This window comes from Pseudonaja textilis, chromosome 1 (assembly GCF_049901715.1).
Source record: "Pseudonaja textilis isolate UNSWEBS1 chromosome 1, rPseTex1.2, whole genome shotgun sequence".
NCBI classification, from domain to species: domain Eukaryota; kingdom Metazoa; phylum Chordata; class Lepidosauria; order Squamata; family Elapidae; genus Pseudonaja; species Pseudonaja textilis.
In genome coordinates this window covers 214,418,988-214,434,410 of record NC_141990.1, presented here as the reverse complement: position 1 = coordinate 214,434,410, position 15,423 = coordinate 214,418,988, and the positions used below count along the sequence as shown (strand labels likewise).

Genomic DNA, 15,423 nt, shown 5'->3' with positions numbered 1-15,423 from the left:
ACTTTATCTTTCTCCTGCCAAACAGCTTTCACTTCCAGATAACCAAGAAGGCAAATGGTATAATAAAATATTGCTTACAAAATATATAAACTTCTATGTATAAATGACAAACACGTTATTGCCAAAATATATAAACTTTTACTGAAATTTGAAATAGAAGAACAAAAGAATGTATAATTAAATGGACTAAAAAAGTTGGTTACAATATACGAATTGAACAAAGGGAAGATACGTGGTTGAAAGTATTGAAATTTGCATTTATAACATTGTAGAGACTTTTTATAAAATGATGTATCGATGACATATGTCTCTACTTTTAATTTTGATTCTATTACATTTATTTATTATTTATTGTTTTTTATTTATGCTTTTGAGTCCTTGACTGCCTCCAATTTTTTTAATAAAGTTTTTTAGAAGTGGTTTGCCATTACCTGCCCATGGCCACTCAAATAGCTTTATGCATGAGACAGGACTAGGACTCATTGTATCCCAGTTCTAGCTGGGTACCTTAATCAGTACACTAAACTGGTATAATTTAGTAGCAGGTGGAAATAAGAAAGGTGGGCAGAGAAGAAAGTTTGCAGAATGAATTAGATCAGATAGTAATAATTGAAATTTTTAGTTAGAATTATAATGGATTCAGAGGTATTTCTCAGGCTTAAATGTTATGCTGTCTGCTTTAGGAATCTCCCTGCATGAACAGGGTTAGTGTTGTGGTTAGCCAGCAGTAGGTGCAGACAGTGGAGGAGAGCAAGGACTTGGATGAGGGGCCAGGACCATCAGGGAGTGGACTGCTGCCTTCAGGGATTGTGGGGGCTGGCAGCAGTGATGAGGAGGTTCCCGAGGAGCCTGTGCTAAGTGCGCGTGAGCGCAGGATGATTCGTAGAAGAGAACAGCTGAAGCAGCACAGGTGACTCAGGAGTAAGGAAGCAACAAAATGGCCCCTCCCTCCAGGGAATATAAGCCTGGTTTTAAAAGGTTTTTGCCTTTGCAGAAGGCAAAAACACTCTAAGGACCCAGCATTGTGTGTAGAGACTCCGGCTTATCTGAATAATTCTGTCAAGGCTTTTCTGGTTGGTCTAATTGGCTGCAAGCCATCTTTTATCTGCAAAGAAGTTTATTTATAGATTAAAGCTGTGAAGGTTTGAGTTGCTGCGTTTGTTTGAGATTTTCTTGCTGGTAACAGGGTTGGATCAGAACAGTTGCACTGCATATTTATAAATAATTATTTATATTGAATATTTAAAAGTAAATACAATAGACATATATTGTATTGAACTACAGTGTGCTTTATCTTTCACACACACAAAATCCTTGGAGAAAGAGGCAATTCCTGAAATTTCACACTGCTGAAGAAAACAGAATGAGCTTCACTTCACCTCTTACAGTGGAGGTTAACTGTCCTTATCCAAGTGCTACTGTAGGAGGAGGAGAGAGGGAAGTGGAGAAAAAAAGAATCTTAAAAGAATACCAAGATCCTAGCACTAGTCAATGTCATGAAACTTTCACAGCAATTTTGAGACATTTTTGAGGAATATACTAATATTCCACTTCACAGTATAGGCATTTCATGATATAAGAATTATTTCAGAATAGAAATATCATCTACCTGACATCATTATTGAGTAAGTAATTTTATTTGTAGTTTATCTCCTTAATTTTAAGCAAATTCCAAGGTTGTTCCTCTTGCATCGTATTATGCTACATTGAATGTGAAAAGCAGATTTTAGGGCTGTTATTTCTAATTTCTTTTAATATCTTATGTAGTTTACAGGTAGCTTATATTTACTGATTTGTTTATTCATTCAACAGTTATTAAGACATCACTCTTCAAAGGCCTTAGTATAATAATCAATATGCCCTATCTGGCTTAGTAAGTGGATGGTTGAGCAGGGAATTATTAAATGAACAAAACTCACATTTTAGATGAAGCTGTACATTTGCTTTTATCTGTCACAAATTGGTTAAGGATAATTTATTTGTTTTTTGTGGGTTTCTTTCGCCCCCACCCTTCCAGCATGGAAAGCATAAGAATCTTTCCATGCTGTTCTTCTGATATTATTACATTGTATTATACAGTGTAAATAAATATTAATGCAGGTATAATATTAAAACTTTATTATGTAGAGTAAATAACTGTTTAAATGTTGAGTAAATAAGTTTTAGTATAGATGCTTTTAGATAGTTTTAGAGTTCTCTTTGGGATGTGGTGGCTCAGTGGCTAAGAAGCTGAGCTTGTCAATCAGAAAGGTAGGCAGTTTGGCGGTTTGAATCCATAGCACCATGTAACAAAGTGAGCTCCTGCTACTTATCCCAAGTTCTGCCAACCTAGCAGTTCGAAAGCATGTAAAAATGCAAGTAGAAAAATTGGGATCATTTTGGTGGTAAGGTAACAGCGTCCTGTGCGCCTTCGGCATTTAGTCATGCCGGTCACATGACCATGGAGAAGTCTTTGGATAGCACTGGCTCTTCAGCTTTGTAATGGAGATGAGCACTGCCCCCTAGAGCCATAAACAACAGTTGCTCCTCATGAGGCAACCACAAGATAGTGGTCTCTGGAGGATTTAGAGCTCTGAATATGAGGACATTGTTGTCTTGGCCAAACTGCAGTTGGGGCCTTTAAGGTCATTGGACATGCATATTTTGAAAGTAGTTATAGTTTCAAAAATTGCTTGTTTTCAGCTACAGGAATCTTTGGATCAACATAGCTTTTGGAGAATTTTCTTTAATCCTTAGTGAACTGGATAATTTTTTTCATATTCTCCATTTTGTCTAGCAGCGTCATCAAAAAGGGTCTGATCATTCAACCTAATATAGCACAATCAATACAGGCTGTGTAAAGGATAACACTGCCTACATAAAAAAAACATCTCAGAAACCACCAACAGACTATTACAATCACATGGCATCACTATAGCATACAAACCAATTAAAACCCTCCAAAACATCCTAAGTAAACTAAAAGACTCAGCAGCTCCAGAAAAACAAACAAACAGGAGTCATCTATAACATGCAGTGTAAAACTGCAATAGCCATTGTGTAGGACAAAGAGGCAGAAGACCAGCAGAACACATCTATGAACGCCAACCAGCAGTCAGAAGACATGATGAAAATTAATTTCACAACACATGGACGGACTCAACCATACTTTCAATTGGGATACTCTGATCATCCTAGATCAAGCCAAGTCCAAAAATGTTAAAGAATTCCTGGACACCTGGAACTCTGACAAATTGTATCAACAGGCATAAAACAACTTCCATATATTATCCAAAAGGGACAATTACAAGCCAAAAAGAGAACAAAATATCAGAACACATCTTACCAGCAATCAACACCTAGATGAGCAGAGATTAATACCACAATTAACATTAGATTAACAAACAACAAGCAAATGATACCCCAATCAAGGAAGCAACAAACAAGCTAACAGTAAATAGCCCAACCAAAGAATCTCAACACAGGAGAGGGCAAGCCATTAGAATATAAAATGAGAGCAAATTTCACTTGCTTCTAGCACTGATAATGTTACTTAGGTTAGGTAATGAAACGTCTGTAAGAAAGCAATCAAGCTCAGGCAGCAGCAATTCTGTAATAATACCTAAATGTATTTAGCAACAAATTAAATTAAATTTATGCAATGTTATGGTAGTTTCACAAATGTATGGGTTTTCCCTCCAAAATTATCTAGCCACTGGGATACCACGAAGCTATTGTAATAGTCATGTTTGGGAAGTATTTTGTGTGAGGACATTCAACGGGGCAAGAATTAACCTTCCCTTCTAGCACTTTCTCTGGAAAACGTTCCACTGTTAAGTGGGGATATTTCAAACATTCTGATTGGACTCTAGAGAAGGAGAAAAATACAATATATATGTTAAAAGGAAACTGTGGCCTTTCAAACTTTCTTGAAGAGCGATTGTCAACTTTTTTTTATCACTGATTACCTGAGGCAGCTAAAGACTGTGGTTTAACAACATCTGAAGAAACATATCTTCTTGTACCTGATCTATAGAATTTGCTCTGAAATGATTTCTGTCATGTTTAATAGTAAAACAGTAAAATGTTTTTTTCTTGCAGTCTTTGTTAAACCCATTGCTTATCTTTAAAATTTCAGGTCTCCTTCCAATTCAACTTTCCCTTTAGCGAGGTATCTGATTTTCATTGTACAGTCCTTTATTGATTGTGCCAAGGTGCTTTGTATTAAAAATGGCTTAAATGTGTGTAATGTTACTAAATAAAAAAGCAATAAAAAGGAAACAAATTGAAAAGGTAAAAACACAGTCTATTTTGTTACATGAACTTTAAACAATATTCAAAGGACAATAGCTCAAACTTACTGAATCAATGTTATGTTCTTTTTTAAATAAAGGTTTAGCAAACTTGACTGTTCTTTTTTAAATATAGGTTCTTTTGACGATTACAATTGTGTTGAATTTTTATCAGGGAAAAATACAAGTTGAACAACAACGAAAACATTACCATCATTACTGTAACAGTAATAATAAGAGCAATACCATTGATACCAATACCAATATTAATTCCCAGGTTAACATAAAAAATGTAGAATTCTAAAATAATATAATCTGGCTTCACCAAGTTTTAACAGATTTCCTTACTTTTTGTTACAATGTAGTTTTGCAATAGAATTACTCTGAGAGAATCCAATTTAATAATAATAACACCCCACACTTGACTATTGTCAATAAAAAAAGACAAAAAAGCTTGGAGAAGGGACATGTCAGTATCTGGAGATAAGAAGAGAAGAGAAAAAACTGGGGAAAAATATCACAAAATATAAGACAAATGGAAATACAACTTTGGCAAAAGAAATCAAGGGTAATAATAGGTAGCTTCAGTGCAATCCCAAACATCTGCGTATCATTTGAACTCTATCAGACTGACAAAAATCACCACCAGTTAATTGCATAAGGCAACTTTACTTGAACTGCTTACGTCCTCTGATAATACCATATAACAACAACATCAGTCTATCCCAAATTTTTGGGAAGGATTCACTAAGTGAATAAAAATGCCAAGGAGCAGTGGTGTGGCAATGTGAAAATCAAGTGGACCCATCCTTCATTTTGTGGCCCACTATGAGAATAGAACAGCTGTTGGTTGGTCCAGCTGTTTGCGGTGAGGTGACTGTGGCTATCATCCTGGTAGTAGAGTTCTGGATGGCTGGAAGACCCAGTTGCTCATGTGGATGGTGGCACTGGGAGCAGCAGTGGGTGGTGATGATCCAGGAGAACTGACTTGGTGTTCTGTGGCTGCCTTATGGTCCAGCAGCCATCTTGGTAGCTTCTTCTCCCCTCTGTGAGATTCAGGACTTGGATGACTGTTTTGATTTGATCATGGTGGCTTATCATCTGAAGAAGGCTCTGGACCAGCGTGAGTATCATAAGTTTTGGACTGTTTCATGGAGCCAACAAAATGAAATGTGTCAACATTTGGAAGTTCTACAGAATTAAATGAACTAATATTTCATTGAATATTAAAATTCATGAAATTCATATGAATTTTATTCATATTTCAGATAAACAAAACAAGATATTACAAAATCATTCATGGATAAAAGATCAATTTAAAGTATAAGACAGACACTTGATTTAATGTAACAAAATATGAAAAATTCATTGATATGTCAGCTTTTACATATCAAGTAACTTATAAGAATCTGTCACTTTTGGTACATTAACAAACAAAAATATCCACAACAATCTGAAAAGGCTGTCAAAATACTTCTCCTTTTTCCAAGTAATATCTATGTAAAGCCAGACTATATTCTTCAACTAAAGCAACATATTGCAATAGATCAAATGCAGAGCCAGATATGAGAATTCAACCATCTTCTATTAATCAGATATTGAAGACATTTGCAAAAATTTAAAGCAAAGTAGAGATAGATTACCTGTTACAAATAAATAAGCCAATGTAATTGTTAAGAACTAAATGAAGAAACTCTCTTTGCTTTTAAAAAAATAATTCTTTTTGGATTTTTCTCCCTAGTACTGAATGTGAGACAAAAAGAGAATATTGAGTTGAGTGGCTTTAGATAAAGTAGAAAAATTTCAAAGTAGTGAAAAATTGGCAAAGACAACAACTCAAACCATGCTTTGGAATTACTTGCAATAGTTACTGAAAGCTATTAAAAATAAAATGTTTGAAATACGCTGCTGTTTAACAGTATCATCTGTGATCCACCAGACATTAGTTTTGTGTTATATTTCACTATACTGTGTTATTCATATTTATATCACTCCCTGTTGGTCCTGAAACATTTTCCTAGCCACCTCTTCAAATTTTGAAACAAGTAGTGTCTATCCAGAGGGCAAGTGGCATCATATGCATCAAGACATTATTGGACAAGTGATGTCATTTTTGTGATTTGCATCAGTTACATCTCCAACTGTGCTACAATAAGATGATTTCATTCTGGCTTGGTCTGGATCCCTATAGTGCCACCGTTTTTCTACTCCCCATTAGGTTTTATTTTGTACTATGTCATAATATGGTTTGCTTTTTAAAAAAAATAAATGTTATATGACTCTCGCTACTGCAGATCGTAAATCATCATTTTATGACTTAATATGATATGTAATCCAGTTTTATATCATGTGTTTTCCCAGTAAATTATGGTAGTTAAACAAACCACTTTAGCATTGTATGATCCTGGCCATTGTGTCAGCCCTTCATCTGAAGGAGAATGGATAAGTAACCTATCCCACTTATATAGTGACCTCATAATGCAAATTATGCAAATGATGTAATGAAATTAGCAATTTCATGCTATTATCTTGCAAATAAAATTTGTGTCATTTGTCCAGTGACATCATGATGCTGTTTCCCTACCTGTGGATGGTCATGAAATAACTTATATGACTACGAATAGTCTTATGTTTTCTCTTGTCTCTGCTTGTCTTTTAATCTGACAAGATTTCTCAAATGTGAATAGGTGATAATGTTTGCAAATAACAGTAGATAGTGTCTTATTTAGAAACAGGAATAGGAGATGGTACATTTGGACAGAAAGAAGTTTCTTTTTCTGTCACATGGACAGAAAATGTCTTCTGGGAAGCAGACATTACTAAATGCCTGTTTCCCAGTAGATAATTCATTCAAGCTGGAGCAATTTGGACAATTTAAACCAAGTAGTGAGCTAGGCCTAATTAAGCTACCCAGATATAAACCCAGCCCTATTAAAACACTACAACAACTGTAACTAATGCATTTTTAAAGTGCCTTTCTTAGAAACAACATTTAAAAAAGCTTTTATCAATAGACTACTCTTAAATCTAAATGTTAACTCTCTAGGCTTTTTTCAGAAATTGCTAGAGAAGCTAAGAATAAATAACTTCAGTTAATCATATATAGTTAAATACTCTACATGAGGGCAGGGCAGTTGAGTGGAATGAGCACACATGCATCCAGAGGTTGAATGTTTTTTTTAGGTCACTAGAAGTAAAATATTAACAAGTCTTGGAACAGAGACAGTCAAGATGTCTTATTTTGGCAGCCCCCAACAGCTGGATTTGCAAGGTGCAAACGAAATTATAGAAATGCCTGAGAAGGAAAGCAGAGCAAAGAAAGGAAAGGAGAAGAAAGAGGTCAGTAATTTGGATCAATTATCCTCACCACTGTCTGTTCTATCTATAATCTGATGTGTGCCTTTTTACAACGGACTGTATTTGAGGAACTGTGAATCCTTTCCTGGCACATGATCCAATTAAGGGCCTCTTAAAAAAATAAAATAAAAGCACACAGGTCTCCAGACCGTTGCAGTCTTTTTGCTCGGGTATTTTCTCACGTCATAGTAGTTGTGTGGGAAAATACCCGAGCAAAGCCGAATGCCATACATGTAAGTACCCACGAAAACTTAAGAAAACACACACACACACACACACACACACACGCACACACACATATATAATTTCTATTTAAATTGCAATGTGTTAACTGGGCAGCATAGTGGCTTAGGATACAGCCTGCTTTGTGCGTGTCAAGCTGGTGTATGGATGAGAAAATGGCTGAGAGGAATTTTTCAGGCAATTGAAAAAAGAACTTTAAAGGAAGTAGAGAAACAGCTGAAAATGTGTTTGGGCAGATTCACAACATGAGTAAAGAAGGAAAGGATATTGGCATCAGCCATTGTGACTTTCTTTCCACCATCTGATAGTTTTGTGGCACTAATTGAGGGCACATTGAGCGTTGTACTTTTGACTGCACAACTTTTTCTGTGTTGAGGGTTACATTGGCTTTGGATTGTACTCTGACAGCCAGACCTCCAAAATTAGTTAATGCGTCTAGGACTTAAACTAAACTGGATTTCACTTTATTTATACCTTATGCCTAATTAACCTTAAATAAAATTAACATACAATTATTCTCTTATAACATTGAATAATATGCTCCTTCTTATCCCATTAAACACAACAACGAGGTAAACTAAATTTGAAAGTCTCTGAGGACTGCATCTAATGTCTGTGGAGGGATTTTGGCCGTCTATCTCTGCCTCACAGCCATCCCATACCCAGCCAGATTGTAATATTTAAATCATTTCTACTTGACAGTTCCTTTATAAAAAAAGGTACTCGACTCTTTGCTTAAATAAATCCTAATGTTTGTACTTCATATTGCCATGCTTGCTTTCTCCCATCATTTTTTAAAAGGAACTGGAGCAACATGTGTTATTTGGAGAAGGCACAAAAGTCCCTTCCTATTATTGTGAAATTCTTACCCATGCAATAGATAGCTGGCAGGAAATGTTACATAATTATTTCTTATTTTTACCTCTGTGATATAAATTAATATGTACAAAGTTTATGACAATCTGTATCTTCTTTGAGTTAATGCATGAGTGCCTATAATTTTATACAAATGGCTGTCCCCTGTTAAATAAGATTGCTCATTTCCTATACAGTAAAAGGGCTGAGTATAACACGCATTCTTTATCTATGGAACTGACTTTTACCACTGAAAATTAAAGTTTGTGTGTATGACTGTGGTCTAGCCACACTCTTATATCCAAACTATGACTAGTCACACTCTTATATCCACCATGAAATATTGCATTATGTTATATGCAGAAACAATGGAAATATAAAACACATCGCTTTAGATCAACAGAAAAAAAAAAGAACTTTGAGTTCTCATTTGGATTTTAAATGTCATAAAGATTTTTGATGCAACCTGTTGGCTAGATGTGATTTAGCTTGAGTCCTGTATTCCTGAAGTTGTTTTAAAATTCTATTTAATTTTGTACTCCAATTAAATATTTTTATTCCCATTAATGGGCTTACTCCCCAAAGAGGAGCTAATTATGAAATTTGTTTCCATCCGTTCAAAATGAGTTCAGTAATGTTTCCACACAAAAATGCTAATACTTTTTTTAAAGGTGTAATTAAAAAGGGGAAAGTTAGATCAATATTGTACGTGCTTTGATTCTTCTGCTGCTGGGCCATTTTAAAGGTATATTATTTACCCAGCTTTCATTTCCTTTGGAATGAGATAACTGATGGCTTATTAACACTCCGTAATGTGTGGTTTATTTATAGGAATGTAAGTACAAAGTGTATATTAAGCACTTTGCTCTGTATCAGTCTTTCTACTGGAAACAAGGGCCTTCCAGTATGTTCCTTCCCTGTTTGTCTGAATCTAAAACTATTCTTCATACATAGGCATTTGGATTTAATAAGAATTCTTATTTTCCAGGGGTAGATGATGTCTGATTGGGTCACGTCTGCTATTCAGCCATTAATGATTGCCACTCTACAACAGAAGAAATATGCCAGCCTTAAATTGGCAAAACCAAACTGACTATTTTAACAACAGGTGCACAATTGTGGCAGGATTCTGGGAAGTCATCCATAATGGTACAATATGAAATTTAAAGAAATTTGTCCTTGTCTAAATTTTTAGAGCTTTCCTGGCTATTTCATAGTGAGAAACAGGTAATCCAATAATGACATCAAGTAATCTAATTGATCAATCAGAATTTATTTACAGTGTAAAACCAAACACAGTAAAAGAGCAAGATAAAATACAATATTTATAAAAAGAACTTTAAAAAATTCAGCCAACAATAGCATGAGGGAGGACCCCAGCCATTATCTTTCTCCTGGCTGATCCCTTTCCAGAAACCCCAAAGAAAGTAACATCTTTTTAATGGTTAGCCATAATTATTATAAAATGTCAAGAGATGGAAAGCTGTGGGGGGGTTTGGGGGAGGGAGGGGGAGGGAGGGGGTATAATAGCAGATAGGATGAAATATACATTTACCACAGATCTGCAACCAATAAATATGTACAAGAAGTATAACTTGCTCACAAGCTGTAACTACAAAAGTCACCTCTTCCAGGACTTCCGTTTTGAGTTTCTTCGCTGACAGACCGAAACCACGATTGTGCGCGGTTTCGATCCATGCTTGCCGCCGGAGTGCCCCGAGCCGGCTGGCTTCAGGGCTAAGCCATCCCGTAGAGGTGGTGAAGAGGGGGGAGACTGCCAGCAGGGTTGAGGAGAGCTGCATCTCTCCTCCTCAGCTGGCCATTACTCCCTTTCCTGAAGGCGGTTGCAGCAGTGGTCAGAAATGGACACCTCAAAGAACTCGACTGGAAAAGAATGTGCAGGAGGAAGATAAGAAGTGAAAGTCTTGGTTGACTGGGTTAAACTGCAAAAGCAACAGCACAAGGTACCCTGGGATTTAAACTATCAAAAAATAACATTGTTCCCAAAGAAGATTTTGAAGCAGCGGAGGAGAGAGAAAAGGGAAAGGATTTGGTCTGTTTTATCTCTTCCCTTCTATATACTGACAGCTAAGAGACTTAAGCAAGAAATTGAAAAAAAATCCACTTTGACATCAACAGGCATTTAAGCTGAAAATAAAATGTCAAATGGATAATAAAGATTTCTGGATACTTAAAAGCTTTTAAAAGCAGGAAGTGAGAGAAAAAGAATAAAAGGGCAGGATCTGGAAAAATGGAGGAGACTGCCTGGAAATAAAACCTCAACAAGATTCCTAAAAGATACATTTTAACTGAAATAAAATTTCAGTTATTTAACTGAAACAAAATAGTAGAACCCCAGGAAGAGAAAGTTGAAAAAAGAAGCGAGAAACAGCTTGGGATTATTTGGATTACTTTGTGATCTCTGTATTTTTGGTTACTACATTTAAATGACTAAAATCAATTGGGTGGTTGTTTAAAAGTGTTTAAAATGGCACCACTTTTAGAAAAACTGAAAATGGAACTTAAAAAGTACAAAGAAGATGCACAAGAAGGGAGAGGTTCTTTTGGCTTCGTATTTCAACTCTTACAAATGGAGATCTGGAACTATGAGAAACAACAAGAAACGCTTGCAGAACAAGAAGATTGGGACAAAGAAGAAGCCATCATTAATGATCAAGTAATTTTATGTGGGGAAAAAAGGAAAGGGGGGAAAGAGAATGAAAAGTTTAAGATTTGAAAAAACAACTAAAAAACAATAGTTTGAAAAATAAGTATAATATTAGAAAGCAACAGAAGAGGGGATTATAGAAGAGAGAATTAGAAGTAGAGGGACAAGGGGGTAAAAAGGGGAGGGAGAAGAAGAGAGGGAAGAAGGAAAGGAAAAGACATTATAAAGGACAGAAACAAGATATAGAGAAACAGGGCAAAGGTATAAGAATTGAAAGTATAAGCCTGTTTAGAGATAATGGGTGAAAAGGGATATAAAAGGGATTCTGCAAAGGTACATAAGATAGCATTGTTATATTACAAATAGAAATAATCCTTGAAAATATGCTTAAAATGATGGATAAAATATTTATTGTAAGCTATTGGAATACGTTAATAAACAAATGAAATAAAGTGAATGCGAGAATTAAATTAGGAAAGAATGGGAACATTTTAATTATTATTAATGATTTATAAAATATAAGTGTAGAAAAATATGGAAATAATAATAATTATGGAGTTTGTAAGTGTTCCCAAGGAAGTATGATATTAAATTGAAAAGAAATGTTAAAGATGTTAAGATGTTAATAAATATTAATGATAGAATTGAACTGGAATGGAATGAGTGTTTTATTTACATATCTATCTATATCTATATCTTTATCTATATATCTATATCTATATCTATATCTATATCTATCTATCTATCTATCTATCTATCTATCTATCTATCTATCTATCTATCTATCTATCTATCTATCTATCTATGAATATAGTGTGTATTTTAAGAATGTACCAAGCAGAATTCGATTGGAAGTTATGTATTATATTGAATGTTATAATCTTAAAGGTATACAAAGAAGCTTAAATAAGAGTTGAATGGATAAAATTAAAAGATATAAAGGTGTCATACTCCAATTAGTAACTACAGGAGAAAATTTGTTTAATGAGAAAAAATAATATGAAATTGAAACAGGACAGACAAAAGTATAAATATAATGATTTGAATTGAGATGAGATAATCAAAATAAAGTTGAGAAAATTAAAAGAGGGGAAAAACTATGAAGAAAATGTAAAACAGTAATAAGATATGGAATAGAACACAAGAATGAACTAGAAATTGAATTTGTGTCTGTATGAAGAAGTGTGACGTGGGCCATGGTATTTAAAAAAAACACGATGTTTTATTTGTATTATGTTTTTTTTTGTGAAAACCCAAATAAAATTTTCAAAAAAAAAAGTCACCTCTTCCACACTACTTATTAAAAGTACAGGAGTTCAGCTTAGTTTTGTCTTCTAATATCAACATCTTGCATAAGTGTAATTCTAGGCACCAGAAGATTTCACTGAAACTTCAATTTTAAAGTGAATATAATTGCCCTTTTTAACCTTTCAATGTCAAAAAAATGATCTAATTCTGTACTGAAGTCTAATATATGCTAATAATCTACTACGTGGAAACAATTTGTAAGTTCATTTTTAAAATCGTGCCTTCCTTTGCGCAAGCTAAATTACCACAGAACACACATTATAGTTAAAGTAGATTAGAATATAAAGCATAGAAAGTGACCTCACATTTTAAAAACAAAAACACAATGTGCCACACTATGACATATAGTATTTACCATAAAGCATACTAAGATAATTATAGATGGGTGGAATGTTTATTGCTTACATTAAAAAGATCGACACGCAAATACTATAAATTTGAAAATAACATACCACCTGTATATTATGAAATCCCAAAGGGGGCAGAAATCTCTACCAAAGATTGAATGCCTTCATTGTGCTAAGCAATAGACAACCTGTAAGTCAAGCAATGGCACAAATCTATGCTGCTGCTGGAAACTCCCAATTTTTAATCTAATAGGAGATAGGAAATATAGAATTCAAACTCTAGACCTGAAAAATTCTTTAGAAGGGGTGTGATAATCATCCCACATATATATTTATTAAATAGCACAGAAGAGCATTTCTATCTCAACAGTATAATAATAGCATAAAAGTTAGGTAGTTTAAAAGCCAAGAGCCATTTTGGTATAGTGGTTAAGGCAGCAGGCTAGAAGCCAGGAGAGTGGGAGTTCTAATCTGGCCATAGGTACAAAGCTAGCTGGATGACCTTGGGCTGGTCACTCTCTCTGAGTTATAGAAAACAAACCACTTCTGAAGTGGAACTACTAGAAGAGGAACTAGTCCAGGCAGTCACCAGGAAACTAGACTGATTCAAAGTTAAACACCCCGCCCCTCACCCCAGTGTAAAATTTAATGACATTCCAACATTGTGGTGCTGGAAAAATAGATGGCACAAACAAAGTTGCACAGGTAGTTTTCAATTTATGATCACAGTTGAGCCCAACATTTCTGTTGCTAAATGAGACAGTTGTTAAATGAGTTTTGCCCCGTTTTATGACCTTTCTTGCCACAGTTGTTTAGTGGCTCACTGCAGTTGTTGAGTCAGTAACATGTTGTATCTGGCTTCCCCATTGATTTTGCTGGCCAGAAGGATCGCAAAAGGTGATCAAATGACTGCAGGACACTGCAATTGCCATAAATATGAAGCAGTTTTCAAGCATCTGAATTTTGATCAAGTGACCATGAGGATGCTGCAACGGTCGTTAAGTGTGAAAAGTATCATGTCACTCTTTTCAGTGCCATTGTAACTTTGAACACTGAATGAAAGGTTATAAATCAAGGATTACCTGTAATTACCAGACATCCAAGGGACTAGAAATTAAACTTCTATTCCACTGAAAGAATGTGACCTAACATGATGCATGATTGTTCTTTTGATTTTTTTTTCCAGAATCCAGCATGGTAAAAAATCCCAATAGAAGCCATTGAACTGAAGGGATTCCCCCCCCCCCCGCACCCCACACCCCCAGGACTTTTTTCTATGTAGATTAAATTTATCTTCTACAATTAGAGAGGCTAAGGTGGTTGAAAAAAAAATTCAGCAAAGGCTGAAGAAAAGGAACCAAACACATGTTTCTAGTGGAAATGGTCCTGACAATATCACATTCAGCACATTCATGGCATCTATAATCTATAATATAATCTACAATGCAAGAATTTGGAATGTACCACCTGCATATATTCGGACTCTACCTGTTCCACCAGGATATTTGGACTCCAGCAGCACTTTTGCCTTATGAATCTTTAATATGGCAGTGATATACTTGTTCCCTCTACGGCAGTGGTGGTTCCCTCTACTGCGGTTTGGCCTGTTCAGTTGAGCCGGTAGCGGTGATGAGCAATGGAGACCAAACTGATTATCTCCGACACTCTGCTGTTGGGGCCACCCGCCTGCCTGGGCTCCCATACTAACCTTTATGTCCTGCTTTTGAAGCACAGTTGCTTTGCGCAGCAAGCAGATTGTTGCATGGCAGCTGCTTGAAGTGACAGGGAGAATGCAGGCTTGCAGGAGGTGAGTCAGAAAGCCTCTGCGCCTGCACAAAGTGTGTATTTGGCGTGCACATGCATGCAAAGTGTGTACGTGCACGCCAAGCACGCCCACCAAGCCACGCCCACCGAACCGGTGGTAAAAATATTTGAACTGCACCATTGCTCCACTGTGGAAAAATGTTGAGATAGCACCCATTCTTTTCTAGACACAATAACACGCGGGCTATTCAGTGCTCCTTTTTCAATCAATGTTTGGAAGATTCCCAAACCTTCTAAGAACTTTAGTTATTCAATCAGATTCACATTTATAGGATCTCCTTTATATTTTTTTGATTTCCCACTCCCCACAAAAACCTTATTAAAAAAAATAGTTTGCACTTAGATGTTCAACTTCTCAATAGATACTAAGCTCATGCTGTGATCTTTTTGTATTCACCGATCCTATGAAGAAGATAGCTGTCATCATCTGAGTCCAGTAAAACATGAATCAGTGTCTGCTGACTAGCACAAGGCAATAGTGAGCTGGATCAATAAGCTATTTCTTTAAAGAGTTGAAGTTATAAATGAAAAATAACGTTACTAGAGTATA

General features: G+C 35.5%; 1 protein-coding gene across 5 annotated transcripts in view; it reads left to right on the top strand.

Moving 5' to 3' along the window:
- Positions 1-7,400: 7,400 nt before the first annotated feature.
- SLC15A2 (solute carrier family 15 member 2) overlaps positions 7,401-15,423 on the top strand; it is a 107,456-nt gene continuing 99,433 nt past the window's right edge. For all 5 annotated transcript variants that reach the window (XR_015740812.1, XM_087920427.1, XM_087920426.1 and 2 more), the window contains exon 1: positions 7,401-7,610. Coding sequence is in view for 4 of the 5 variants with exons in the window: in XM_087920427.1 (XP_087776553.1) it covers positions 7,503-7,610 (108 nt within the window). In the remaining variant the exon portion in view is untranslated. The remainder of the gene's footprint in view (positions 7,611-15,423) is intronic.